At 68.3% G+C, this 25,283-nt stretch overlaps 3 protein-coding genes across 4 annotated transcripts; all 3 read right to left on the reverse strand.

Moving 5' to 3' along the window:
* Window positions 1–1,217: 1,217 nt before the first annotated feature.
* On the reverse strand, window positions 1,218–10,207 carry TCIRG1 (T cell immune regulator 1, ATPase H+ transporting V0 subunit a3). Its single transcript, XM_084236856.1, has 20 exons — window positions 10,185–10,207; window positions 9,150–9,248; window positions 8,076–8,196; window positions 7,717–7,795; window positions 6,558–6,939; window positions 6,249–6,375; window positions 6,092–6,174; window positions 5,819–5,909; window positions 5,527–5,739; window positions 4,868–5,012; window positions 3,481–3,620; window positions 3,250–3,407; window positions 3,083–3,173; window positions 2,770–2,888; window positions 2,476–2,689; window positions 2,179–2,304; window positions 1,955–2,038; window positions 1,764–1,881; window positions 1,447–1,624; window positions 1,218–1,361 (listed from the first exon to the last, which is right to left on the reverse strand). The coding sequence occupies exons 3-20, from the start codon at window positions 8,190–8,192 to the stop codon at window positions 1,283–1,285; spliced, it is 2,544 nt and encodes an 847-aa protein (XP_084092982.1). The 5' UTR covers window positions 8,193–8,196; window positions 9,150–9,248; window positions 10,185–10,207; the 3' UTR covers window positions 1,218–1,282.
* Window positions 10,208–12,429: 2,222 nt separating this feature from the next.
* Window positions 12,430–15,915, reverse strand: NDUFS8 (NADH:ubiquinone oxidoreductase core subunit S8). 2 transcript variants are annotated; one of them, XM_084242709.1, is made up of 7 exons: window positions 15,885–15,915; window positions 14,952–15,009; window positions 14,814–14,864; window positions 14,395–14,484; window positions 14,136–14,308; window positions 12,674–12,802; window positions 12,430–12,600 (listed from the first exon to the last, which is right to left on the reverse strand). In XM_084242709.1, exons 2-7 carry the CDS (start codon window positions 15,007–15,009, stop codon window positions 12,469–12,471), a joined length of 633 nt encoding a protein of 210 aa, XP_084098835.1. In that variant the 5' UTR covers window positions 15,885–15,915; the 3' UTR covers window positions 12,430–12,468. The 2 variants fall into 2 exon arrangements, with proteins under 2 accessions (XP_084098835.1, XP_084098834.1); XM_084242708.1 differs by lacking the exon at window positions 15,885–15,915 and adding an exon at window positions 15,272–15,658.
* Window positions 15,916–17,817: 1,902 nt separating this feature from the next.
* On the reverse strand, window positions 17,818–24,875 carry LOC311178518 (aldehyde dehydrogenase family 3 member B1; the record flags this gene model as incomplete). Its single annotated transcript, XM_084245166.1, has 9 exons — window positions 24,713–24,875; window positions 21,820–21,930; window positions 21,601–21,721; window positions 21,242–21,327; window positions 20,800–20,881; window positions 20,153–20,539; window positions 19,837–20,003; window positions 18,992–19,091; window positions 17,818–18,014 (listed from the first exon to the last, which is right to left on the reverse strand). Exons 1-9 carry the CDS (start codon window positions 24,872–24,874, stop codon window positions 17,818–17,820), a joined length of 1,413 nt encoding a protein of 470 aa, XP_084101292.1. The 5' UTR covers window position 24,875.
* Window positions 24,876–25,283: the final 408 nt, after the last annotated feature.

Consider the following 25,283-nt stretch of genomic DNA (forward strand, 5'->3'; position numbering starts at 1 on the left):
GCTGTTCTTGATGTGCCTTTTCCCAGTTCTGACTGCTTCCCTCACTCGCCTCCTGCACTAGAGCCTGAGCTCGTGTAGTAGGGATCGGGCCTGGCCTCTGCGGGCGACCTCCCCCCGTGTCTCCAGCGACCTCCATGGCCGAAGCGCCCACCCCCGTCCTTTGCAAGTGCTGACCCCGGGGCAAGTGGCCTTCAGTCCACTCCCCCATCCACACATCCAAGCCCGGGGCCAACCATGTCTCCCTGGGGTCACAGGAGACCCCCCCAGACACACTACAGCTCTGAGCCTCAGCTCGGGTCCCTCTGTCCCTACCCACTGCCCCATCCTCGGGTCTTCTATCCAGCGCTGCTTCCCAGGAAGGCCTGTCTCAGCCCCGAGGCCTGCAGCCCTCCTGACTCCGGGCACTGCTTGCCTTGGGCCCAGCCAGGCCCCAGGCGACATTTGCCTAGAGCCAGGCCTGCCAGGAGGGCGGCATTGCCTGTGCAGGACCCAAGGGGCGTCTCCCAGCGGCTGGGCAAATGAGCCACAGCGGTGGGGCCCGGCCACCCACTCCCCGTGCCCAGGCAGCTGTCCTCGGGGCCTCTGGCGGGAAGAGCCACTTTGCAGCTCCTTGTGGGAGAAAGGGAGGTCTCAGCTGGGGCAGTGGCTGCCTCCAGCCTATAGGGGCCCAGCCAGAGGCAGCTGCACCCACTGAAGGACAGTCTGGGCCGGGTGAGGGGGGAGTGGGGAGCAGATGCTTCCCGAGATAAGGAGCCAGGGCCTGGAGCCGGCCAGCCCTATCCCTGGCCCTGGGGGTGCTGGCCAGCCTCTGCTCTTCCCTGCAGGGTGGTGCAGGCGTGGGTGCAGGGCTGCAGGCCAACTCGTGCTGATGCCCCCCAAACATTCTCCACCAGTTTGCACACCCAAAGGATGGGGTACTCACACCCCAGCCTGGAATATACACTCGCAGCCAACGTGTGTCAGAATCACCCCTTCTTGGTCCCACCATGCCCCCGTGTCCCCCAAGTGGAATTATGGCAGGTGTGCTCATGAGTCTTCTCCCCAACTTCTCGAGGCCCAGATCCTGCACCAGGGCCTCCTGCCCCAGTGTCCCCCACCCACTTCAGCTACAACGGAGGATGTGAGGGCCAGGGGCCCAGAGGCTGGCTCGAGAGGCTGGTGGGCAGGACGGCCCAGCCCCCGGGTCTTTCAGACGAGAGCCAGACACAGTTCCCGGCATCTCCTCTTTATTCCTCTCCTCCCCACCAGCCAGGGCAGGGGTCACGGGCAGGGCCCTGGCGGGCTACTCCTCTTCCACGGCGAAGGTGAAGGGCGTCAGCTTGTAGCCGGTGCCCGAGTAGAACTTGTTCTGGAACTCCACCCTGGGGGTGAGGGGGGCCGCTGAGCGCAGGCAGGGGCAGGGCGGGGGCGGGGCGGGGGCCAGGGGCGGGCAGGGTGGCCGCTCACCAGTGCAGCCGCAGCGCGTGCAGGAAGGCGGAGAGCCCCTCCATCACCAGCAGGATGGCCACGGTCAGGATGGCAAAGGCAGCGAAGACCGGCACGAGCACCACGGCCGCCACGCCCATCCTGCGGCCCATGCCCAGGCCCACGCGCATCACCATGGCCCACAGCACCTCGGACAGCTCTGTGGGCCGAGAGAGGCCGTGGGACCAGGGCCGAGGGGGTGCCCGCCAGCCCCCTCAGAAGCACCCCATTCCCTGTGGGGCCAGCAGGGGGGACACTGAGGCCACCTGGCCGGCAGCTGAGCGGCCGGGCATACTCACGGGCGTGGGCCAGGCTCAGGGCCCAGAGGCGCAGGTAGGAGGCCGTGTTGGAGATGCAGCCCAGGCAGAACTCGATGGTGTGGATGGCCTGGTGCATGAAGACCTCTGACAGGACAAGCTGTGGGCGGCAGTTAGGGCTTGGCCAGGCTGGTGGCCCCGCACCCGCCCTGCCCAGAGACCACAATACCCACCTCAGCCTCCTCTGGGGCCTCCGGGGCCTCCCCCTTCTCCTCATCAGAGCCCGAAGCGTCCAGCAGCACGGCCCTGTCCTCGTCCTGGGGGAAAGCCAGCAGCGTCAGCAGCCCCGGGCCCAGGCCGCCCCAACTGCCTGCTCTCGGCCACTTGGGGAAATGAGCCCCAGGGTCTGGCAGCGCCCCACCTCCAGGCGGCCCTCCCACCATGCGCCCCCTCCCACCTGCCGGCCAGCGGGCCTCCTGGAATGGCGGCGGTGGTGCTGCCAGCGCAGGAACAGGGGCGTGCCGAGCAGCAGGACAGGCACCGTGGCCAAGGCCAGGCCCACCAGCGTGGACTGCACCACCTCCTGCAGGGGGCACAGGTCAGGGCCCCTGGAGACGAACACCCAGCCCGAGCCACTCGACCCACGCGGGGGCTGCTCCTGGGTGCGGCCCGGCCCCGACCGCCCGCCTCCTGTCTCCCGGCCTCACGCCTGCATCCCTCTCTGGTGAGGACCCTGCAGCCCGGCCCGGCCCACCTGCCCGTGGAACAGGGCCGGGTTGGTGGGGCTGGGGGAGAACATGAACATGTTGATGAAGTGGATGAGGATGCTGGGGGCGGAGGCAGCGCCGGCGGCCGAGACCCGTAGCCACTTGAAGCAGACCAGGAAGACCAGGTAGCCGAACAGGCCCAGCAGGAAGACCAGCTCCGGCAGTGTCTCCAGCGCCAGCCGGTGCCACTGGCCGAAGTGCCTAGGTGGGTGGGGCGGCCGTCAGCCACTGCTGCCAGCACCCAGCCGCGTGCCTCCCCGCACCCCGCACCCGGGCCTCACACGTGGTTGAAGACTCCCAGGACCACGCCGAAGGCCATGTGAGTGACCCCCAGAATGACGGACATCTTCATCTTGAAGGAGTTGAGAAAGCTCAGGTGGTTGACCGCCAGGCTCCAGATCTGGGTGGCGGGAGGGGTGGTGACACCGCCGTCAGCCTGCGGCCCCCTCGGGCCTCGGCAATATCTGCCCCGCAGTGGGGATGGGGCGGCGCAGAGGGGGGCGTCACCCAGGAGGGCCGGCGAACATGGCTGGAGGAAGGGGTGCCCCAACTTGCCCTCCTCCCAGCGGCCCCCACAGCCAGCGCGGGACTTACAGGGTCGATGCCAAAGGGGTAGGGCCCCAGGAAGACGCCAGTGATGTTGGGGTCGAGGGTGAGCAGCGGGTGCTGGGCCAGGAAGGCATCGCTGCAGCGGAGCAGGCGGTGGTCAGGGCCGCAGGGGCACAGGGGCGCGCGGCCGGGGCCCCGGGGGCCTCACTCACCTCCAGCCGGACCGGTTGGCCATGGTGGCCACGCTCCAGCCCGAGGGGAAGATGGCGGTGGCGCGGCTGAAGCACTCATTGTAGATGAAGCCGGTGTAGATGGAGAACAGGCCCATGAGCAGGAGCAGATAGCGGCCCCCGAAGAAGGTCCTCCAGATCTGGGGGCAGGAGTGGGTGAGGGCCTGCGGGCTCCCCCAGCCCCCGCCCCCCGGCCCCCGCCGGGCCCCTCACCTCATTCTGTGCCGTCTTCACCGCCGGCCAGTTCTCGGCGATCACCATGGCGAGGGCGAAGAGGAACATGAGCAGCCCGTGGCCCACGTCACCGAACATGACGGCGAAGAGGAAGGGGAAGGTGATGATGGTGTAAGGCGCTGCGGGCAGAGCGGCCGGCGGTCAGCCAGGGCCCCACGGACCCGGCAGTCCGCTCCCCGTGCCGGACGCACAGAGGCCCCGCCGCGGGCTCCGGGGCCCAGAACTCAGGGGTGTTGCTGGGAGGCGGGCAGCAGGCTGCTCGCCCACGTTTACAGACCTGCCACCTGCTGGCTGTGTGGCCGCGGGCCCGGGCCCTGACCCTGACCTCCCCGAGCCCTCCGTACGGAAACATCAACTCGCCCGGTTCGCTGGCCTGTAAGGAGCCGGCCCGCGGCGGGCCCAGCAGACGCGCCGAGCAAGCCAGCAGATGCGGCTACTCGGTGCGGACAGAACGGAGGGGCTTTAAGCAGATCGAGAGGGCACTGCAGGCCTAGAGGCAGTCCTGTCCTGGCAGCAGCTTCCAGAAGGCCGCGGCCACGCCACCGCCGAGGCCCTGGTTCCCTTCGGTGAGGTGGGGACACTAGGGAGAGGCACGGGCCAGAGGGGCCACCCCTGCCCCCGCCTCTGTGTAGGGTGGGGTGCGGGAGGCGCTGTGCTGCCGGATCTCACTTTTTGTGAGTGTCCCGTGAAATGTGGACTCATAAAAACTCCGGTTTCCACACAGCACTCACGGCCTGCCAGGCGCAGCTCCTCCTCCGCCACACCGGGGTGCCCTCCACTCCCCAAAGGCCGTTTCAGAGAGCAGCCGCTCCGGGCGCTGAGGCCCAGCAGGCGTGCCTGGAGCTGCCCACACTGCCCTTTGCTGGGTCAGCTCGCCAGCCTGAGGCAGGCCAGGGGTGTCGTTTACCCCCCGTAGCCCCTGCACGGCCCTGCTTAGCTCTCCCCGCTGCACCCCGAGCCCCTTACTGGTTTCTCCGCGGAGCACCTCTCTTAGTAGAACACGTGCACCAGAGCCCCCCGCGGGCAGCTTCCGGGAGAGCCCCCCAAGGCCACCCCCGAGACTCCCTGCGATGAGGCTGGCTCCGGCCCCGCGGGCTGCAGTGGGAGCCCCTGACCATCTCTCGCCTCCCAGCCCTTCCCTCACGGCTGAGTCTTATTCCCGTTTTACAGAGAGGGAAACCGGGGCTCAGCGCAGCGAAGAGACCTATGGGGATAAGCGAGCCGGACCTCACACCCAGGCCGCTCCTGCCGGCTCCTGCCCGCTCCTGTGCTGGCCCCCGTAAGCTTGGCCAGGGGCCGCCGGGAATAAAGAGCACCCCCCGGCCCAGGCGTGCAGACGCCCCTGGGCTTCCGTCCCGGGCCTCACCGGGGTTCACCTCCTGGTAGCGGCCCACGCCGTAGGCGTCCACGATGCCCTGGAAGCCGGCCGTGAAGCGGTTGGTGCGGATGAGCGTGGGGGGCATGTCTCGGCAGGGGATGCGGTGGACCACGGCGCTCACGCCCTCCTCGCTCTGGCCGCGGGCAGAGAGACAGGAGGCTGATGGCGGGGCCTCGGACCCCCGACCAGCCCTCTGGGGTGGTGGCGTCATGGGGGCCCCCTGGGCGGGCGTGGGGAGGCAAGGCAGCCCTTCCGCTCTGTCCCCAGCTGCCCCCCGCCAACACCTCAGTTCAGGGGCCTGGAGGGAGAGTCTGCAGGGCTGGTGAACTGGAAGTCACTGAGGAAACGGCTGCCACTTCCAGGAAGACTGCCCTCGCCCCTGCGTCCCGAGGACCCACCGCCGCGTCCCCAGGAGGTCACCCGCCCACTTCACAGAGGCCCCCATCAAAGGTCCCAAAGTGACAGGGTCAGCGCCTGCAGGGCAGCTCCTGCCTTTTCGTCACGCCCTGTGCAGCCTCCACTCCAAGGCTCTGGGAGTCCCAGGGCTGGCTGGGACAGAGCCAGCTGGGTGGACTCCCTGGAGGAGGGGGTGCCCCAGATAAGTGTGGCCAGGAAGAGAAGTGTGCTGCAGAGCAGCAGAGGCTCACCGAGCTGTCCTGCAGCGCCCTCTGCAGGGTGGGCAGGTCGTGGGCGGCGCACCAGCCCTCGGCGATGAGGCACTTGTGCGTGGTGCTCACGCTGCACTGGTTGAGCGCCAGGTACACGGCCTTCATCTTGCGGACCTGCACCTGCCAGGGCGGCAGCAGCCGCTGCACCCGGCCCAGCACCTGGCTCAGGAAGCGCTCCGTCTCCCCCAGGACCTGCGGCCAGAGGGGCGATCAGCAGGGGCAGCGGTGGCCGGTGGGGTCCAGCCAGGCCGGCGGGGTGAGGGGTGCCCACCTCCTGCAGCTCCTGGCTCTGCTGCTGCAGCTGCTGCAGGGCGCCAAGCCGGGCCTCCTGCTCCGCGAACGGGAAGATGTGGCAGTGGAAGCTGGCAGGGAGGGAGGGACACTGAGGGCGCCCGGGCTGGCCGGGCACAGTGGGCCCAGGCGTGCTCACTGCACAGTGTGGGGACACAGGGCAGGCGGATGCAGGGAACCTCGGGGGCTGGGGCCCAGGACGTGGGGGCCTTGGAGCACAAGGGAGTGGCGGCATCCCGCAGGCAGGGCTCACCAGCTGGTGATCTTGCGGATCTTCTGCCCGATCTGCTCTCCCCAGTAGGAGATGAGGAAGGTCATCCACGTGGCCGGCTCACCCTGCGGAGAGGCCGGCTTACCCCGGGGCCCTGGCTCTGCCCAGGAACACCCCGGCGTGGGCCCCTTCCGCTCACCGTCACGGGGTCCTCCAGCTGCTGCTCTGTCTCCCTGAAACTGGCGATGAGGAAGCCCCGGCAGGCCCGCCACAGCAGGCGCTCCAGGGCGGCCGCCTTGTGTGGCTCCACGGCCCCTGCCACGAAGCTGTGCCACAGGTCAGATGGTCACTCAGCGCCTGGCCTGCACCCCAGGGCTAACCTCCCCGGGGGAGAAAATTCCAGGTGGAGGGAGGAGGCAGGGGCCGGGGGAGAGCACTGGACGAGGAGTCCCAGCCGGGCCTGACCCTGTGGCCAAGGCTGATGGGGAAAGGCGTGAACCTCACTCACTTGACCCTCAGGTCCTGGTGTGGCCCCCCGGGGGCCTGGAGCAGGGGGATCCTATCTGAGACCCCATCTGCATGGGCGGCTGCCACCTGGGAGCAAGGGGCACGGTGAGCCCCATGGGCTGGCACCCCGGCCCTCCCCACCCCGCCTGGGCTGGTGCTGACCTGGGGGCCGTGGCCCTGGCTCAGCACGGCCGCGTGGAGCCGCAGCTGCTGCAGCTGGACGCGCAGGGTCTGCTGGTTGCCCCGCACATCCCGGAGCTCCTGGGCCAGGCTATCTGTCTCCTCCTGGATGCGCAGCAGGTCTCGGGGCGGGGGCGCCGGTAGGTGTCCCTCGGGCGGGGGCAGGGTCAGCCCCGCCCGCCGCACCTCCTCCTGCAGGAAGCCTGGGTGCAGGGGAGGCCCTCAGGAGCCGCCACCCGCTGATGGCCCCATGGGCCCAGGGCTGGCGAACATCTCGGGGGTTCCAAGTGCCACCCTAAACTCCACGGGCCACCAGCTAGATTTTTCACCAAGCCTGAGAACCCCAGAACACCCCAGCCCCACAGGCCTGGTCCCCTCCCTCCGAGTTTGTCTCCTCGCTCAGAGCCTGGGGCCCACCTCGGTCTCCTAGACAGACGGCCCTGCGGTGCCGGGACCCGAGTGTCCCTCGAGCCCACACAGAACCCCCCCATTACTTCAAAGCGACCAACCCAGCGAACGAAGCATTAAGCCAAACTGGCGGTGGGTGCGGGCGCCTCTTGGGAGGGGCCGCCTGAGTGGGCACAAGGAAGGGGTCCGTCTTGCTCGGGTTAAAGCAGGAGGTGGTCCCTGGAGGTCCTGGCCTCTGCCACCCCAGTCCCTCAGCCCACCAGCAGTGGACAGAGCTCTGTCGGCGCCGCTCCCCTGCTTGGTGCTCCCCGTCCGTGGGATGAAATCCCGTGGCCCCACGGGGGATTCCAAGCCTCTTTCAAGCTAGTCCTGGGTCCTCTGCTCTGGTTCCACCTGCCAGCTCCCAAGAACATCCCACAGACCCGGCTGCCCAGTGCTGGCCCTTCAGGGCCTGGCCTGCACCCCTTTTCTCTGCCTCCACCTGGGTGACCCAGACTCCTCCTCTCAGGCCGAGCTTGACTGGCAGCTCCTCCAGGAAGCCTGCCCGGGTTGTGGGCCTGGGGCCAACTCACTGAAGGTCTTCTCCAGCTCCTCACAGCGTCGAACATCCACCACAAAGCGTCTCTGGAAGGCACTCACCGAGGCGTTGAGCTGGGGTTGAGTGGGGGGACTTAGACTTCAGGGAGGGCCCAGGGAGGCCCGCACCCCAGGACCCAGGCCTAGCTCTCCTCGAACTTTCTCCAAAAAGATGCTGAGCACAGGGCGACCTCCCCAGAAGACCCCTCGGGCAACGTGGGCAAAGCTGGCCCTACAGAGCATCTGTGGCTGAGCCGGCGGGGAAGCAAGCAGGGCTGGGGTCATCCTGGGGCAGGCTGCCCGCCCTCTAGGACACAGGATGGGGTCCCCTCTACGCCCACCCGGCCGCACTCACATCTCTGAACTCCATGAGGCCCAGCTCGCCCAGCTGGCTCACGCAGGTGTAGGCCGCAGCGGTGGGCAGGAAGAGCTGCACCAGCGCCACCTCCTCACTCCGGAACATGGAGCCCATGGTCCTGGGGGGCGGGAGGGGTGGGGCTCAGTCTGGCCAGGCCACAGGTAGTTTGGATGGAGTTGTATGACCCTGGAAGGTCCTGCTACCACCCGCCTCTGACAGATGGGGACACCGAGGCCCAGAAGGCCCCACGGGGTGTGCAGGTCGCACAGGATGTCAGCAGCATGACCGGGATTGGCCCAAGCTCTCTCCAGCGGGCTCTGCCTGTCCCAGGCCCTGTCGCCCCCCCGCCTCCCCACACTGCTGGCTCCTCACCTGCGTCCCTTGCCCCGCTGTCTGGCCTGTGACCTGCCCTCGCCCTAGATCCGACTCATCCTTGGGGCCCCAGGCCAAAGCCACCTCCAGCGGCCAGCATCCCGGCCCTGAGCCCTTCCTTCCTCCCCAGGGAGCGCCCGTGACAGGACACCAGGGCAGGGGCAGGTGTCCCCACAGGCTGCTCCTCCGCGCTGAGGTGTCTGTGCCTTGGTAGGGGCTCGACGGCCCCTGGGGGCTCGGCGGGTGGAGGCCGTGACCAGCGGCCCTCCCTGAGGCCTGGCCTGCCCGCACCAGTCCGGCACTGCGGGCAGGGGCGGGAGGCCGTCCAGGTGTCGCAACCAGTGAAAGTGAAACTGTGAAGTGGGCGGGAAGGGCCTGGAAGCCCCACCCCCAAGCAGGGACTCCCGCAGCCACTGCCTTAGGGGCCCAGGCCCAGCCACTTCCCCTCTGTGGGATTCGGTTTCCAAAGCTTACAGATTGGGGGGCGGGGGCGTGGGCACGGGTGCAGGCCCCACGACAGGGTGCATGTTTGGCACCAGAGAGCCCCGCCTGCTGTCTGGGCGGGCTGGGGCCTGCCCCGCTGGTCACTTCCTCCCCTGGGCCCGGCTTAAGATGAAATAGGGAACTGCCGCGCCCCCCAGCCCAGGCCAGGAGACAGGGCCGGGAAGGTGGGCAGGAGGCCGGCGGGCGGGCGGGCACCTGGCTGTGATAGGCTGCGTGGTCTTGGGGGCGGGTCTCGCCCTCTCTGGCCTCCACTTCCTCGTCGGGGATGGGGCTTGGCTGGCCCCACCACGGGATCTGGGTGGGGAGGCAGCAAAAATAACCAGAGTCCCCGAGCAGCCCCGTCACTCAAGGGAGGGCGCCGCGGCCCTCGTAGACTGGCAGGGGTGGGGGCTGCGCTCAGGGGCCAGCAGGCGAGCGGGACGCGGCTGCGGGCAGGTGGCGGCAGGTTTGAAGTCCCAGCACGGGGTGTGCGCGCGGGGAGGGCTGCCCTGGCCGGCAGAGACGGGGCTGGCCGCTGGGGACTGGCAGGGAGCCAGGTGGGGCTCCGCCATGGCAGCTCCGGCCTGGTGGCCCCCCCTCAGGGTCCCCGCGGCCTCCCGCAGCCCCTGGCCCAAGGGGTGGCTCCCTGGGGGCTGGGCATTTCCCATGGGGGGCAGAAGCTGTGGTGGGCACGGGGGCGTCGGCACCTGGTCATTTCAGGGGCCCCTGGGCATTCCAGGCTGTGACTGGCTCAGCCCCTTCCCCTCACCCTCCAGGGCGCCTGCCCGAGCGCCCCCCACTGTGGGGCACAATCGAGGAGCCTCAGCCCTGTGGTCTTCAGGGTGCAGACTCCGGCCCCTCGTCCTCCCCGGTGCCCCTCCCCTCCCCGGGGACGGCTGGGGCCGAGGCTGATTCCCCCAGGAACCCCCTCTCTTGCCGGCCCCCGGCCCCCCCCGAGCTGCTGGGGAGAGGGTCTGCCACCCCTTCCAAGCACGCCGGCTCCAGCGTCCCGATCACCCGCCGATCACCCGCCGTCTCCGCCCGGCAACTCCCGGCGGGCGGGCCTCAGTTTCCCCTCCCGCGGCAGGGGGTCCCCAGCGCGCGGCCGGGGCCCGCGCCCCTTGCTCCGCCCGCCGGCCCGAGCGGCCCCGCGGCAGAGCTGCACCCCCCGACCAGGTGGGCGGGGGACCAGGCCCCTCCCGGGCCTGCAGGCGGGACCGGGGGCTCCGAAGCCCGCGGCGGGGCACTCACCCCGGCCGTCCGCTCCGCGCCGCGCTCCGGGCTCCGCGCTCTGCACCCCGGGCTCTGCACCCCGGCTCCGCGCTCCGGGCTCTGCGCGCCGCTCCCCGCGCCCACGCAGCTCGGTCGCTCCCCGAAAGGCGGGGCGGAGCCAAGAAGGCCCCGCCCGGCCCCGCCCGGCCCCGCCCCGGCGCCCGCGGAGGGAGGCAGGGCCTCGGCTGGGAGCGTTTTGGGGGCGCAGGGAACTTAACCTCCGCGAAGGCGGGACGGGGCAGAGGCGCGCGGCGGTCCGCATCTGCGCGGCCAGCCTGCAGCGGGGCGCGGAGTCCAGCCCCCCAAGAGCTAGGGGGTGGGGCTCCCCAGCCCCGCCCGCCACCATCAGAGGCTCGCTGTGCTGGTCTGTGCTGCCGGGACCCCGAGACCTGGCTCAGACCCGCGCGAGCCCGGCGCGCTCCCCAATGGGGCCGTGCTCTCGAGGGAGGGCCGGCGACGCCAGCCCTTCCGCTCCCCGCCCCCGCCCCCGCCCCGGGGCCGTGCCCTCGGGCAGCGCGGGCCTCTGGGCCTCCTTCCCCTGCGGGTCGGACCCTTGCGCTGTCCAGGGCCCGCCCCCTGCAGGCGCTGGGCCTGCTCTCAGGTCCCCTGTCACTCCACCCGCGCCGGCCTGTCCTGTCCGGCGACCTTGCTCCTCTCGAGCCGCCTTCAGACGGTCCAGGTGCTGCCCTTGGGCCCGCCAGGCCGTACCCACTGGGGAGAGGAAAGAGGCTCCTCTGCTCTGGTGATCCTTGAACCCCACACAAGGGCCCCTGAGGGGTGGGGAATGAGCGGGCAAGTGGATCCCCCAGGCCGGGGCTGGGAGCTGAGTCAGCCAAGGTGAGCGTCCTCAGGAGGGCGGGCCTCCTCTGGGGCAGCGTGGGGCTCCCGGGGACCTCCCGGGGACCTCGGAGCACCAGGGGCAGGCCTCAGGTCAGTACCGCCCTGCTGGGTAAGGGGCCTAGATCCCGATGCCGAAGGGCTTCCTCATGGCAGACGCCGTGCCACGTGGGAGCGGGGTCACCGCAGGCAGACAGGCCCATCCATGCCTCTACGCCAGCGTCCAGGCGGCGAACCGGCTGCGGTGACTCAGGACAGGGTCTTTCTTTGCAACGGGCTCCTGCCCCAGCAGTGGCCCGACACAGGGACCCTCCCCGGGTCCGGCACTTCCTTCTCACGCTGTGCCCTGTGCCCAAGCTTGGCCAGGGGTGGGGCACAAGCAGGTCCTGGCAACTTGTGTGTCAGGGTGGGGCCATAGCTGGCGGGGTCTGCGGAGGAGCTGGGGCAAGGCCGGGCCTCTTTGCTGCAGGCCTCAGAGCCGCCAGGGTGCTAACCACGGTGCCTGCCCAGGGGAGCGGGCCCGGGGCTCTTCCCACACCGCTGGCCCACAGAACCACCCGCCTCTCCCCTCTTTCCAGAAGCATCTGGGGTTGGCTTCGTAAAAAGCAGTTTTGGAAGTGACCAAGAAGGGAGACTCAGAGCCCTGGCCGTGAGCTGGTTTTCCAGGGTCCACGCTGTGTGATGCGAATCACTTCGCCCGCGTCACGGCTGAGCACGCGCTGCCGCCCCTCCACAAAGCGATTCTCAGGACGCGCACCTGAAACATGTCAGCCCGCGGCGCGGCTTCAACTAGAAAGAAGCCCTTTCACGAGCCGAGCAGGGAGCCAAGCGCCGACGTTCGGCTATCCCGAGGCACGGGGCGTGCGTCCCCGTCGGAAGCCACACCGCTTGCTGGCACCACAAAGCAGGAAGTCCCGAGCAGAAGCCAAGCCAGCAGCGTGACCCGGGGAGGGAAGGGGATGTGGCTGGAGGCGAGGCCAGGCCAGCTCAGGGGCAGCAGGGCTTGCGTCACTCCCTCGTGACTGTCGCCTCAGAACAGGCTCCCCTGCCCCCACAAGGATGCCCTGGCCTGCTTCTGTCTCGTGATAAACTTCTGCCTGAGGCCTAAGGGTCCAGTTGTGGTGGCCCTCGGCAGAGGACAGGCCCAGCCTCACCCTTGGGCACCCAGGACTAGGGGAACAGCCGCAGAGACCTCTGGCCTGCGAAGCCCTGGGGACAGGCCCCGGGTAGGCATGGGCGAGGGAACTGCAGGGCCCAGCCGCGGGGAGGGGCTGACGTTTCCACAGAGACCCGCCGGAGGGCTCTGCCCGAGCCACGGGGGAAGCAAAGGCCAGGTCGGGCAGCAACAGGCCTTCCCGGGACAGCAGAGCCAAGACAGGAGGCGGGCCAGGAGAGCTCTTTATTGCGCGGGGGCCATGGCGGCCCGTCACCGGTACAGGTAGTCAGCCTGGATGTTGGCGGCGATCTCAGCCTCCCACTTGTCCCCGTTGTTGAGCAGCTTCTCCTTGTTGTACAGCAGCTCCTCGTGCGTCTCCGTGGAGAACTCAAAGTTGGGGCCCTGCAGGTGGGGGGCAGGCGCTGTGTGAGGCCCCTCCAGGGAGCCAGCCCCCCACCCCCCGGGCCCCGCTCACCTCTACAATGGCGTCCACCGGGCAGGCCTCCTGGCAGAAGCCGCAGTAGATGCACTTGGTCATGTCGATGTCGTAGCGGGTGGTCCTGCGGCTGCCGTCTGCTCGCGGCTCAGCCTCGATGGTGATGGCCTGGGGGCAAGGCGTGGGGTACAGCCACCACAGCACCCCCCACTCCCAGCCCTGAGTCGGCCTCCTCCCAGGGGGGCCTACAGAGTGCACCATCGTCCACGCTGAGCCCTCACGTGCCCTCCCTGGCTCCTCTGCTGAGACCTGGCCAATTGTTTAACTGCCAGCGCCCCCACCCCAACACAGGTCCCCAAGGGGAGCTGCTGCCGTGCCCCCTCCAGTCAGCACCAGGCGGCCTGAGCCCGGAACCAGTGCCCAGCGCGGCTGCTACGCTGAACTGCCCCACTGGCCCGGAGCTCCCCTGGGAAAGGGTTTTGAGAAAGCCGCGGCTCAGAGGTTGAGGGGCTCCAAAGCCATGCGGCAAGTGAGGGCCAGACCCAGGCTCGCAGACCCTAACCCCAGCGCAGCCTCGTGCTGGCAGGGGAGACGGGGGTGTCCTGGGGCCTCCCACCATCAGCGGCGCCTTCAAAAGGACCTGGCATGTCCCTAGGAGTGTACACCCCTTTGGCTGGTGGCCTCATCTCTCTGTACCTCAGTTTCCTCATTTGTAAAAATGGGGGTCACCTCTGCCTCCTGAAGTTGCTATAAAGCTAAATCCAGAACATGACTCTGGACCTACGCCCCGGGCGACGGAAGCCACCATGATCTATGCTGCTGGGGCTGCTCCGTGCACCAGGCCCGAGGCCACGCTGCAGACATCAAGGCCACGGCCCAGAGGAGCTGAAAGGGGCCCACTGGTGGTTCTGAGGCAGCCACCAGGCAGGGTTGTGTGGGCAGGAAGCACCCCCGGTGCTGCCAGGCTGCTCTGGGGACACGCCTGGGTCTGCAAGAGACACAACTGTGTCTGCTGCATTATCAGGGCCTGACTATGTGGGACCCCCCAACATCAGAACCACACGTGGGGACACTCCGGGGCGCAACTGCCAGGGGCATGCGTGCCCTGGGTCCGGCCCGGTGTTGGGCACCTGGACAGGGCTCCTAAAACAGCTGCTGCGTCCAGGGAAAAGTGGAGATTCCCAGGGGCCACTTTGTGGCCCAGAGGCCCAGCTTTCATGGCCCTAACCAGACCCACAAGGCTGAGACCCGCCTGTGTCGAGTATTCTGCTCAGGGCCAGAACTTCCCTCCCCAGACGGTCCTGGCAAGAGCCTCATCGGTGCCACTCATGGGGGAAGTCCCCTCCTCACCCCCTGCTCAGAGGGACGGGACTTTCCTGGGGACACATGCTCAGCCTGGGTCAGAGTTTGGGTGCAGGGCCACTTGGAGTCACTTCCTTCCCTTAGCAGCAGGCTGTGCCTCCTCCCTGCAGGCAGGAGCCAGCGGCGGCCAGGGGCTCACCTGGGCCGGGCAGATGGCCTCACAGAGCTTGCAGGCGATGCAGCGCTCCTCCCCAGAGGGGTACCGGCGCAGTGCGTGCTCCCCACGGAAGCGCGGGCTCAGCGGGCCCTTCTCAAAGGGGTAGTTGATGGTCGCCGGCTCCCGGAACAAGTAGCTCAGCGTCATGCCCAGGCCTGTGGGGCAGCAGACAGTGATGGGGGTGCCTTCCTCACGCCCGAGCCCGCCTCCAGCCCGCCCGGCCCCTCTGCCCAGGGCCCACCTCGGGCGAGCTCCGTCCACAGCAGGGTCTGCGCCGCCCGGTCAGTCACCGACTTCATGTCCATCGAGGGCTCACGCAGGTTCACGTACTCTGCGGGACGCAGGCGGTGAGCCGTGGCAGCGGGCCTGGTGCAGCCTCACACAGCCCAGGCCTGAGGAGGTGCACACATGGGGGCTCCCCAGGGCAGTGCATGCGCCCAGCTCAGCACCCCAGGCTCACACCGGGCAGCTCCCTCCTACCCCACACAGGGGAGCACTGAGATGGCACCATGTCGCACAGGGGAGCCCTTCCCCGCTCCCTGCCCTGCAAGATGGACTCTGCCCCACAAGTGACAGGCTATCTTGGTCATCCTCATTTTACAGAGTAGAAGCTGAGGCCTGGGGGGGGGGCACTGTGTCTCGGGGCACCCCAGAACTCACTGTATGTGGCTGCCACTGCGCTGCTGTGGAGGCTGCGGCCACAGGGATGTCCTGCGAGAAGAGGGGCACACAGTGCAGTGGTGACCTCGTGCCGGGGACTCAGCTCCCCCACACCCAGGAAAGGCTCCTGCCACCTACCTGTGCGCGCAGCCTGGGTCAGGGCCCGCAGCAGTGTGGGTAAAGTCAGGCAATGCATCTGCGGGCAGGAAAAGGGAGGGGGCGCAGGTGGGGCCCAGATGCTGCCCCCAGGAACTCTGGCTCAGCAGGAGCCCCTTGTGCCCCCAAGTCCTCAGATCTGGCCAGCTCAACTGGACTAAGATTTAGGGAAGCTCTGTGGACCCCAAGTCCTGTCTACTGGACCTCCTAAGAAATCTTTACCGCCCACTCCTCCACTGCACCCCTGAAGCGGGCTCCTGCCTCCACATCTCCCCTCCCCTGCTCACCCTCCCGGATCGGACCTGGCAGTTGCCACCCCTGGGCGCTCCCGGTGCCAGGCACTGTGCTGGGGTCAGCCCTGCCAGAGGACCCAGGGAGGACGAGGAGGGCGCGGCCAGCGACCTGCCCAATGCCCTGCGGGGGGACCCCACAGGCTCCCCTGCGGGGCCCCGTCAGCCCCTCAGATCAGGGTCCCTTCCGGGTCAGCGCTGCGGGAAGGGCCTCGGGCCGGCGCCGGCCGAGACCCCGCGCCGACTCTCCCCATGAAGTGGGGCCGGAGGCCGGAGCCGCACACGGCCGGGGCCGGGCGCCGAGAGGGGGCGCGGGAGCCGCGAGCGTGGCCCGGGCCCCTCTCCTCCGACCACCGACTTCGCGCCAGGCGCCCGAGGGCACCTTCCCGGGCCTTTCCCATGACCTCTGACCCCGCGGGGCAGGCGGCCGGCGCGGGCGGCGCATGCGCCCCGGGGGGCCGGCGTCCCAGTCCGCCCGCCCCAGCTCAAGGACAAGGAGACCGTGAGTCTCGCGGGGCCGAGGTGACGCCCGGTCGCGCGGCCCGCGGGTGGGGCGGGGCCCCCACACGCGCCCCGATGTCACGCTACCCGGGCCGGCCTTCACAGCCGGTCCTGGGACACCCACCTTGAAGCACCGCCGCTCCTTCCCCAGCCCGGCCGCCTGTCCGCCGAGAGGCGGAGCCTACCTCTGGGACGCTGCCATTGGGCCGGGTGGCTTCGCCTTTTCCACGCTGACCTTCCATGATGGGGTCTGATTGGTCAGTGGTTCAGCCGAAAGGGCGGGATGCGGAACCTCCCCTCCTCTGATTGGCTCGGGTGGGGCAGGCGCTTGAGGTTGCGTAGGGCGCCGCCATGTTGAATGGGGCGGCCAATAAGCGAGGACTCTGGCGTCGCGGGAGGCGGGACATCCGGGGCGTGGTGTGGGGGCTCGGAGGCGCCGGCGCCGGGTCGGCGTGTAACGGCGGGGCAGAGCGCGACGGCGCCGGGGGCGCTCGCCGGGCAGGTGGGGAAACTGAGGCGCCGACGTGCTCGCAGCCTTGCCCCCCGCAGATCCGCGCGCGACTCGGCGCCCGCCCCCGTCATCACCCATCAGACCTGTGTTTTCCCAGTAAACGGCTTTTTTTTAAGCTCTTTTATTTATTTATTTATTTATTTTTAAAGGTTTATTTATTTACACAAGTACCGGGTCCAGTCAGAAGCGCGGGAGGGGGAGAGAATCCACCAGAGCCAGAGCGGGGAGCAGAGCAGGCAGAAGGACCGAAGGACACTGCTGAGGGGAGCAGCGGGTGGCAGGAGAGGTCTGCGCGCCATGTGGGACCCTCCTCCGGTGGCCGGGGAGCAGCCGGGGATCGAACCGGCGCTGCAGAGGCTGCGGGCAGCTTCGCAACCCAGCGCTCAACCGCTGCGCCACCAGGGGAGGCCCTTCCCAGTAGATTGTATGGGCCTGTGGGCCACCCCCACCAGGCCGTCTACTGGCGGTGGGGGTAGGGGGCGAGATCAGGGAAGGCTTCCTGGAGGAGGTGAGGTCCAAGCTAGCAGTGGGAATTGACAGGCCAGGAAGGCGGAGAGGCATTCCCTTTGTGTGTGCAGAACTCTAAGGAGGAGGAGGGGGGCGTGTCATGTGCATCAGAAAAGGACAGGACTGGCCGAGTGCAGGGACACAGGGACACGGCGGAGCCCTCTGAGGACCCTTAGGAGTCTGGGCTTGGCCGCAGTGAAGGGCTTCAGGCCGAGTGGTGGCTTGGTCCAGTGAGAGCTTGGGGAATATGATGGAGGGTGGTGCAGAGGGAGGTGATGAGTGACGGAGTGACCCTGGGTGTGTGGGCTGGTGTGTGGATGGAGCAAGTTTTGGGGGTTGTAGAACCATCAGGACTTGGCCAGAGGTGGATCTTGGGTGAGAAGGGGGTGTCCAGCGGAAGACACAGCAATTTGGCCTTGGCTGAGTGGATGGGGACCAGGAGGGTGAGTGGGGACAGGAAGAGGCCGAGGCCCGGTGGAGTGTGGCGAGGGTAAGGCTTTGGGGCCACCCCACCCCCTGGGGAGGCGGAGTGGGAGTGTGCTCAGGGCTCTGGAGCCCAGGGGGTGGGAGATCCCCCCGCGGCAGTCTCATCAGCCTGACCTGCAGGGAGAGGTGGGGAGAGCAGAGGCTGCCTCACCCCCCAAACAAGGAGCCAGGACGCTCGGAGCTTGGGGTCAGTGACTTGTGTTTACTAAATTCCCAAATTTCATCCCTCAGGAGGGTCGATGGCTCATCCTCCCACCGGTGGAGAGACAGGCTCAGATGCAGGGCCGGCCTGGTGTGGCCTGAACCAGAGGCCATGGCCCTCACTGCACCCTCCATGGGTAGGGGAGTGGCTCAGAGGTGCCCACATCTGCCTTCCTCTCCCAGGCACGGTGGCAAGCCGGAGGGCAGGTGACAGCTTCCACGCACCCTCACTATGACCCGTCCCAGTTGGGCTTCAACTGAGGGAGGAAGAGGAGGGGGCCTAGCAGGCCCTTTCCTCCCTGGGCCCTGGGCCCCGGGCATGAGCCGGGAGGGTGCCCGGGCTGAGGCGGGCTCACAGCAGGGTGCAGCTGCAGCTGCAGCCTCGGTCCTCCATGGCCACCAGCAGCAGCCGCAGCTTGCCCGGCGAGTAGGGTGGGTATCGCAGACTGTAGATCTTCTCCAGCCCGGGGGGGCGCAGCAGGCAGGCGCGGTGATGGGAGAAAGTGTCGAAGGAGAACTTGCCGTGGTAGCTGCCCATCCCGCTGGCACCTGCACAGTGACACCGACACGGAGCCAGACCCTCAGTGACCATCCCAGGGGACATCTGGCTCTGCCAGTCACATGGCGTGACCTGGGGGGGCCACCTCACCTCTCCCAGTCGTGGCTTCCCCATCTACAAATAGGGGTAGCCCCATCTGGGCTAATCAGGGGACACTGGGTAAAGGGCCAAGTCCTGACCCTCACCAGCACCAGCCCATAAGCACTGGGGACCCCTGGGGCCGTGTGGGGTGCTCGGTCAAGAGTATGGATCTGGGGCCAGGCCAGGCTGCCCAGGGCTGAGTCCCAGCGGGTTGCCTTGGCAAGACTTCGCCTTGGATTCCTGTGACTTGGGTGGCAGTGGCACAGTAAGCGCTGCATTCTGAGTCCTCAGCCACTAGGGAGGGGCAGTGAAGGACCAGGCCGGGGCCCAGCCTGGGTGGGCTGGGGTAATCAGGGAGGGCTTCCTGGAGTGAGCGAGGCTGGGGGCTGTGATGTTGACCAGACGAGGAGAGTGGCCCAGGCTTGGGGACAACTCAGCTTTGGAGGTGGGTGACGTGTGGTGGGTCAGGACCTGGGCCGAGCTCAGTGTGGACAGGGCAGGAAGTGGAGAGCAGGCCCCCACGGCCAGACCAGAGGCATCTGCCTCAAGAAGCTGTGAGTTGGGCCTGACTCCATGTGGGGGTGGCTCCCCCAGATCACGCAGCCCCTGGGAGACCAGGACGTGCCAGTGGTGAGGGGGCTGGGGGAGGCCTGTCACCCAGCCTCCTTGGGGTGAATGCTAAGGGGGCCGGGGAGGGGGCGAGGCGCAGCGAGGGAGGCCCGGTGAGCCTTGCTGCTCCTGGAGCCATCACCGTGATGGCTCTAACTGTCTCTGCGGGCCTCCCGCGTCCGTCAACACAGAGGCAGATCTGAAATGTTCTGCCCAGACATGCGGGGATGCAGGCGAGGTGTGGGGCGCCAGGCGGCCAGCCGGCCCTGAGACCTACCGACTCCTCCGAAAGGCAGGCTGGCCAGGGTCATGTGCATGAAGCCGTCGTTCCCGCAGAAGCCCCCGCTGCTGGTGCAGGCCAGCACCCGCCGGACCACCTGCAGGGAAGCAGCAGTGAGCCCCGCGGCCTCGAGCCGGAGCCCCCAGCGCACGGCGCGGCCTGGGAGGGGCGTGGAGACGCGGATGGCCCGCGGGGGCGCCCGGCCAGCCCGCAGGCACCTGGGGACCCGGGAACACGGGGTGAGGTGGCAGGTCGTCAGGGAGGCTTCCCAGGGGAGGGACGGGACGTGCCTGCCGAGTCTCGAGTCTCGGGGGGCAGAGATGTGACGAGGGCCCCCCCAGGCAAAGCAAAGGGCAGGTGCAGAGGAAACGGAGCGGCTGAGGGCCCGGGTTGTCCCCGCGCGCTCTCGGGGTGGGCAAGGCTGGTCCAGGGGTCAGGCTTGGGCTTGTGTGTTCTGGTCATTTCCCAGGGGCGCCTTCCAGGAGCCGGACACCGAGCGGGCACCACAGCCACCTGACTGGCCAGGAGGCGCGGAATGAAGGTGGGGCCGACGGGGACACCAGGCCCTGGGGGACACGGCAGAGCTGCCCTCTGCAGATCCAGGGGTGTGCAGCCCAGACTGGACGGGGGCGGGGGGTGGAATCTGGCTGCTCCCAGGAGGAAGGACAGGACAGATGCTGGGCGGCCGCCGTCCCAGGATGCCCTGACCGCCGCTAGCCCCTGCCGGGCCCTGGGTCTGCCCTGGCCCTGGGGTCGCTGCCCCTCTGCTGCCCAACTGCACTGCCCCCACGCCCTGCTGGCACCCGCTCCCACCTCCGCCCAGCCCCGCCCCCGAGCCGCACCCGGCTGCTGCTGGAGAAGGCGTACAGGGCCAGCGGCTTCTCCCGCCTGTTGATGAACTCGATGGCCTCGTCCAGGCTCCCCACGGTCACGATGGGCAGGATGGGCCCGAAGATCTCCTCCTGCATCACCGGCTCCGTCTCCTTCACGTCCACCAGCACCGTGGGGGCTGCGGGCGCAGGGACGGCTCAGCCCCCGGGACGCAGCAGGGACGTGGCGGGGCGCCCTGGGAGCCCCGGGCCGGGTTCCCGGGGGGCCTGCACGCGGCCTCCAGCGTGCGGCCCGAGCCCAGGGCCGGGGCGGGGAGGCCGGGCTCACCGATGTAGCGGTCCCCCTCGTCGCTCTGGCCCCCGATGGCCACGCGGCCGCAGCCCAGCAGGCCCTGCAGCCGCCCGAACTGCTTCTCACTGATGATGCGGCCCAGGTTGGGGGAGCGCTGGGGGTCCTCGCCGAAGAAGCGGGTGATGGCCCTCTGCAGCGCGGGCAGCAGCCGCTCCCGCGTGGCGGGGCTGCACAGGACGTAGTCGGGGGCCACGCAGGTCTGGCCGGCGTTGAAGTAGCGGAAAAAGGCCACGCGGTTGGCCACGGTCTGGGGGTCGCAGCTGTCGTCCACGTAGCAGGGGTTCTTGCCCCCCAGCTCCAGCGTGACGGGCGTCAGGTGCTTGGCGGCGGCCGTCATGACGATCCTGCCCACTCGCGGGCTCCCTGGGGACACAGGAGTTGAGCCTAATGCCTGAGCAGCTTTGCCTGATGCTCAGCGTCAGCTTCCCGGCCCCTCCTGCCTCTCCCGTTGGGCTGACTGTCCGGGCCTGCCACCCCGGAACCCGCCCCAGGAGCCTGGCCTGCCTACCCAGGCTGTGGCCATCAGGGCTTCTCCCCACCGCTAGTCACCCCCTCATCTTCCTACATAGCCTTCCTGTCCTTGTTCTCCAGCGTCCCCCCAGGACCCAGCCGGGCCCCCTCACCCGTGAAGAAGATGTAGTCGAACCTGTGCTCCAGCAGCCGCCCCGTCTCCTCGGGCCCGCCCAGCATCACGGCGAAGCAGCTCTGCAAGGCGGGCCGGGCGGTGGGCTCCCTCTGGGACCCCAGCCCGGGAGCCTGGAGGGACTGCCCCCTCGCCCTGCCGGGGGCTCTAGGTGGGGAGGGGAGACCTCCAGGGGCCCAGGCGGCTGTGAAGGGGGGGGACTTGCGGGGGAACCCGGGCCAGGCCCAGGTGAGCGGGCGAGCAGAGATGGGGCCCCTGGGGCGGAGTGCTCGGGGGCAGCTGTGGTCGCCAGCCCCGTTTCCCTCGGAGGGGGCAGGCCGGACGGGGCCACGCAACCCAGAGGAGACAGGACCGAGGGTGGAACTCGGGTCCTGCCCCCAAGGACCCACCTGTCCCCGCTGGTCTGCCCAGACCCTGCTCACCTGGTCCAGGTACCGGGGCAGCACCTCGGCCAGGACCTTCTCGGTGCCCTTGCTGATCTCCGACGGCTTCAGCACCACGCAGTTCCCTGCGGGCAGGGGAGGGAGAGAGCTGAGAGGCGTGGGGCTCGCAGCACCCCAGGGCGGCACAGGGCAGGTGCTGGCCTCTCTCCACCTCCAGGGGAAGAGCCTGGCTCAGGGACGTGAGGTGACAAGCCCGGGGCCACAGCCGGGGGAGAGCGGCCCGAACGGGAGTTAGACCTTTGCGAGCTGGTGCCAGATCCTCTCTCCTCCCTGGCTGTGGTGAGAGGGAGGTGGGCAGCGGTGGGCAGGCTGGGATGGTGGAGAGGCTGGGCTCTCACCTGCGGCCAGGGCCCCCACCAGGGGCACCAGGGTCAGGTTCACGGGGTAGTTCCAGGGGGCGATGATGAGCACCAGGCCGAAGGGCTCCTTGCGGATGAAGGCCGAGTCCAGCTGTGTGGCCTGGGCCGGGCCAGCGTGAATGGTGAAGGGCGAGGCCCCGAAACCCTCCGCACCCCCACCCCTGGGGCGGTGACCCCCGGGGAGCCCAAGGCACTCACCAGGTTCTTGGACACCTTCTCGTCCTTCATCCAGCCTCGCAGGTTCCGGAGTGCCTTGTCGATCTCGCCCTGGCCAATGCTGATCTCTGACATCTCGGACTCGAAGGGCGACTACGGGGCCGAGGGCAGGGAGGGAGTTCTGGGGGCCTGCTCCTGTGCGCGCGTTCACTCACAAGCTCGCGGCGCCCGTCGGGGTGCCTGTCCCAGGAACCCGGTGGGCACAGGGCCACGAAAAACCTGCCCCGCAGAGCTGACCTGAGACGCTGGCATGACCGTGAGGGCCCTGGCCCTCGGAGGACGGGAGCACCAGAGGGCGCCACGGGAGAGGAAGAGACTGGGGGCGGGTGCCAGGGAGTATCAGCGTGCACTAGCGCGTGTGAATGTGCGCGTGTCCAGTGTTACGGCGGCAGTGCAGGGCTCTGGGGTGAGGCGACAGCGCAGCAGTGAGGAAAGGGAGGGGGGAGCTCATGGATCTTTCTAGGCAGATATTCCAGGCAGGGCCCGGCATGTGCAAAGGCCCTGAGGTGAGGATGGGCGTCCCAACCAGCGCGGTGCCAAGGGGCTGAGGCCATGGGGCCAGGACCTGCCCTCTGTGGGCTGGCGGGCAGAGCAGAGACAGGGTTAACCTAGGACTTGTGAGGACTGTCTGTAGGGCTGGCAGGGTGGACATCCGTCTGCAGGGGACAGATGTCCCTGAGTAAATGCCGTCACGTCCAGCCCAGGGGTGGGGGGTGCCCGTCAGATTTCCAGGGCAGGAGCAAGGAGGCAGAAATCAACAGGGACGCTGTCGATCTCGGCTGCTGGGTTGCCAGCTCCAGCCCCGCAGGGAGGGGAGGCCCCGCCCACCGCGCAGCTGCCAGGGCCAGAGGCCCAAGGCCAGGACACCAGTTCCCGGGCATCACTGACAACAGCGCCAGCCCCTCTGTCAGAAGGGGGAGATGAGCCAGAGGGGCGGGGTGCCGGGTCAGCGCAGCGGGCAAACCCAAGTCCAGAGAAAGGGACGCCCTGCCCAGGGTCGCTCAGCAAGCCAGTGGCCAGGCCAGGCCAGCGCTGAGCCCTGGCGGGGGCTGCCATCATGGAGGAAGATGCCACATGCCCCAGCGCCGAGTCCGCGTGTGTCAAGCAGCCCGTCCTCGTGCCCAGACCGCGCAACCCTGAACTTGGTAGGTGCCCTGATTTGCCAGAGGGTCTGGACCCAGCTGAGTGCTGTGACTTTGAGCCAGGATTGTGTGGCCTTAGGCAGGGACGTGCCCTCTCTGAGCCGCCTCTGGTGGTGCCCGGGCGAGACTGCCCCTCTCGGAAGGCTGTCGGGGCTTCAACAAGAGGATTCCTCAGGGCAGGTGGGCAGATGCTGCTGCTGGGAGGTGTGGGGCAGGGCCCGCAAGGTCAGAGGGAGGGACTGGATTTTCTGGGCTGCCGCTCCCTTTGTGGGGCTCAGCTCAGGAGCCTCAAGAGGAGTCGGGATGGGAGGGGGTGAAATCTGAGCTGACGGGAGAAAAGGGACCAGCTAGACAGTCGGGTCAGGTAGACGGGCCAGCGCTGCCGGGTGGACAGGGGCTTAGTGGGGGTGTGGTCCCCAGCTATGCGCCCCCTCCGGCCTAGACCAGGCCCAGTGAGCGGGACACTCCCACAGGAGGCAAACTGGGCCCGGGCGCGGGAGAACCGGATGGGTAGGGCAGACTGAGCGCCTGGTGACTCCAGCAGCGCTGACAGGGATCCCCAGCCACCCTGGCGTCATCCTGAGGCCTCTCGGTTTGTGCTCGCTTGCTGTAGCGTCTCCACAGGACCTGGGTGGAGCTGGCGGGAGAGGGGACGGGTAGCCGTGGTATCCACTAGCCCAAGGGTCTAACCTGCAGCCCAGAGTGGCAAAAGGACTGCCCAGCAATCACTGTGGGGTCCCTTGCATGAGCTCAGGAGCCTCCAGGCTGTTCCTGGGACACCTGGGGTCTTGAGGGACGATGAGCTCAGTGCTGCAGGCCTCAATGCTGCAGGACAGGAGGTGACCACAGGGGCAGGCAGGCCACTGACTTGTGCTGGGGGCCTTGGGGAGGTTTCCAAGTGGTGAGGGGCCAGTGGAATGCAAGACGGGGTCCCTCTGGACATGTGGCCTTTGTGGTAAACGCAAAGGACATTTTGTCCAGAGAAGAACCCCTGTCTGGTTGCCCTGGGTGGGGGCACCAAGGAGTGGACCTGCTGGCTGAGGGTGCACCACACAGGAGTGCATGTCTCCGGCTCCTACCATGGCTGCTTCTGGAACTGGAAAAGACCTCTGTCCATGAGGCCCTGCGGGGTGTGATGCCCTCCCTGGCCTCATCGTTGCTATCTCGGCCTCTCCCACCCCTCAGCCATGCTGGCCTCCCTGCTGCTCCCCAAGCACAAACACACCAGCACCTCCTGCCTCAGGGCCTTTGCACATACCATGCCAGCCACCATCCTCCCCCTGCACCCTGCCCACCCACATGGCTCCTTTCCTCTCCTTCACATCTCTGCTCTTGTGCCACCTCCCCAGAGAACCTCCACTGACCCCCACAGATAAAGCAGCCCCTCTCTCACGCCCTTCAGACTGGGACTTACTGCCCCTCAGCATGGTACGCTGTGATTTATTTATGGTCGTGCATCTTTCCAGCAGACCTGGGCACAGGACTGTGCTTGATCTCTGTGGTATCCCCAGAGCTTAGAGCCGTCTCTGGCAGAGAGTAAGTACGTGCTCAGTGAGTAGTTGTCATGATTGCAGGGGGAGAGGGGGGAGGGGGGGCGGGTGAGTGGCTGGGTGGGCGCAGAAGAGCACCCGGGGAAGGAGGAGGCACTCAGTTCACCTTCCTGGAACACGCAGCTGTCCCAGCCTCCTGACGCCGCCCACCCTGTGCAGGCCCCACAGGCACCCGCCGCCCACCTTGTGTAGGTCCTCCGCCAGCGCCTCCTGCAGAAGCTGCTTGTTGTCCCGCAGGAAGCGACTCAGGCCCTTGAGCTGCGCTGCCCGGAACTCAGCCGGCCGCGTCCGCCCCGCCCGGAACGTGTCCCGCAGCCGCTGAAGCGTGTCCTCCAGGGAGTCCATCCTGCGGGGGTGGCACATGGTGGGTCACAGACGGCCTGCCCCCAACCTTGCCTGCCCCCCCCGGGCTTACGGAACCCCACAGGGACTCATGGTCACCCCACCGGGGCCAGGGCTGCCCTCACTTATACACATTTGTACACACACTCAGACACACGCAAAAATGTACCCAGGACGACGCCGCTCCATGCGCGGCAGGAGGGCCTGGGAGGGGCTGAGGGATTGGCGTGTGCCAGCGGCCAGGGGCCTGTGCGCCTTCCTGCCTCTCGGAAGTCAGCCCCAAGTCATGCCCCCACTCTGCCCTGTGCCCTCCCTGCCATAGGCTGCCTCGCCACTGCCAGGCTGAGCCACGTGCCCGGCGGGAGCTGGATAAGTAGAGGGACAGTCCACCAACCGCTACTCTGGGACATTC

The sequence above is a fragment of the Talpa europaea genome, assembly GCF_964194135.1.
Source record: "Talpa europaea genome assembly, chromosome: 1".
Classification (NCBI taxonomy): domain Eukaryota; kingdom Metazoa; phylum Chordata; class Mammalia; order Eulipotyphla; family Talpidae; genus Talpa; species Talpa europaea.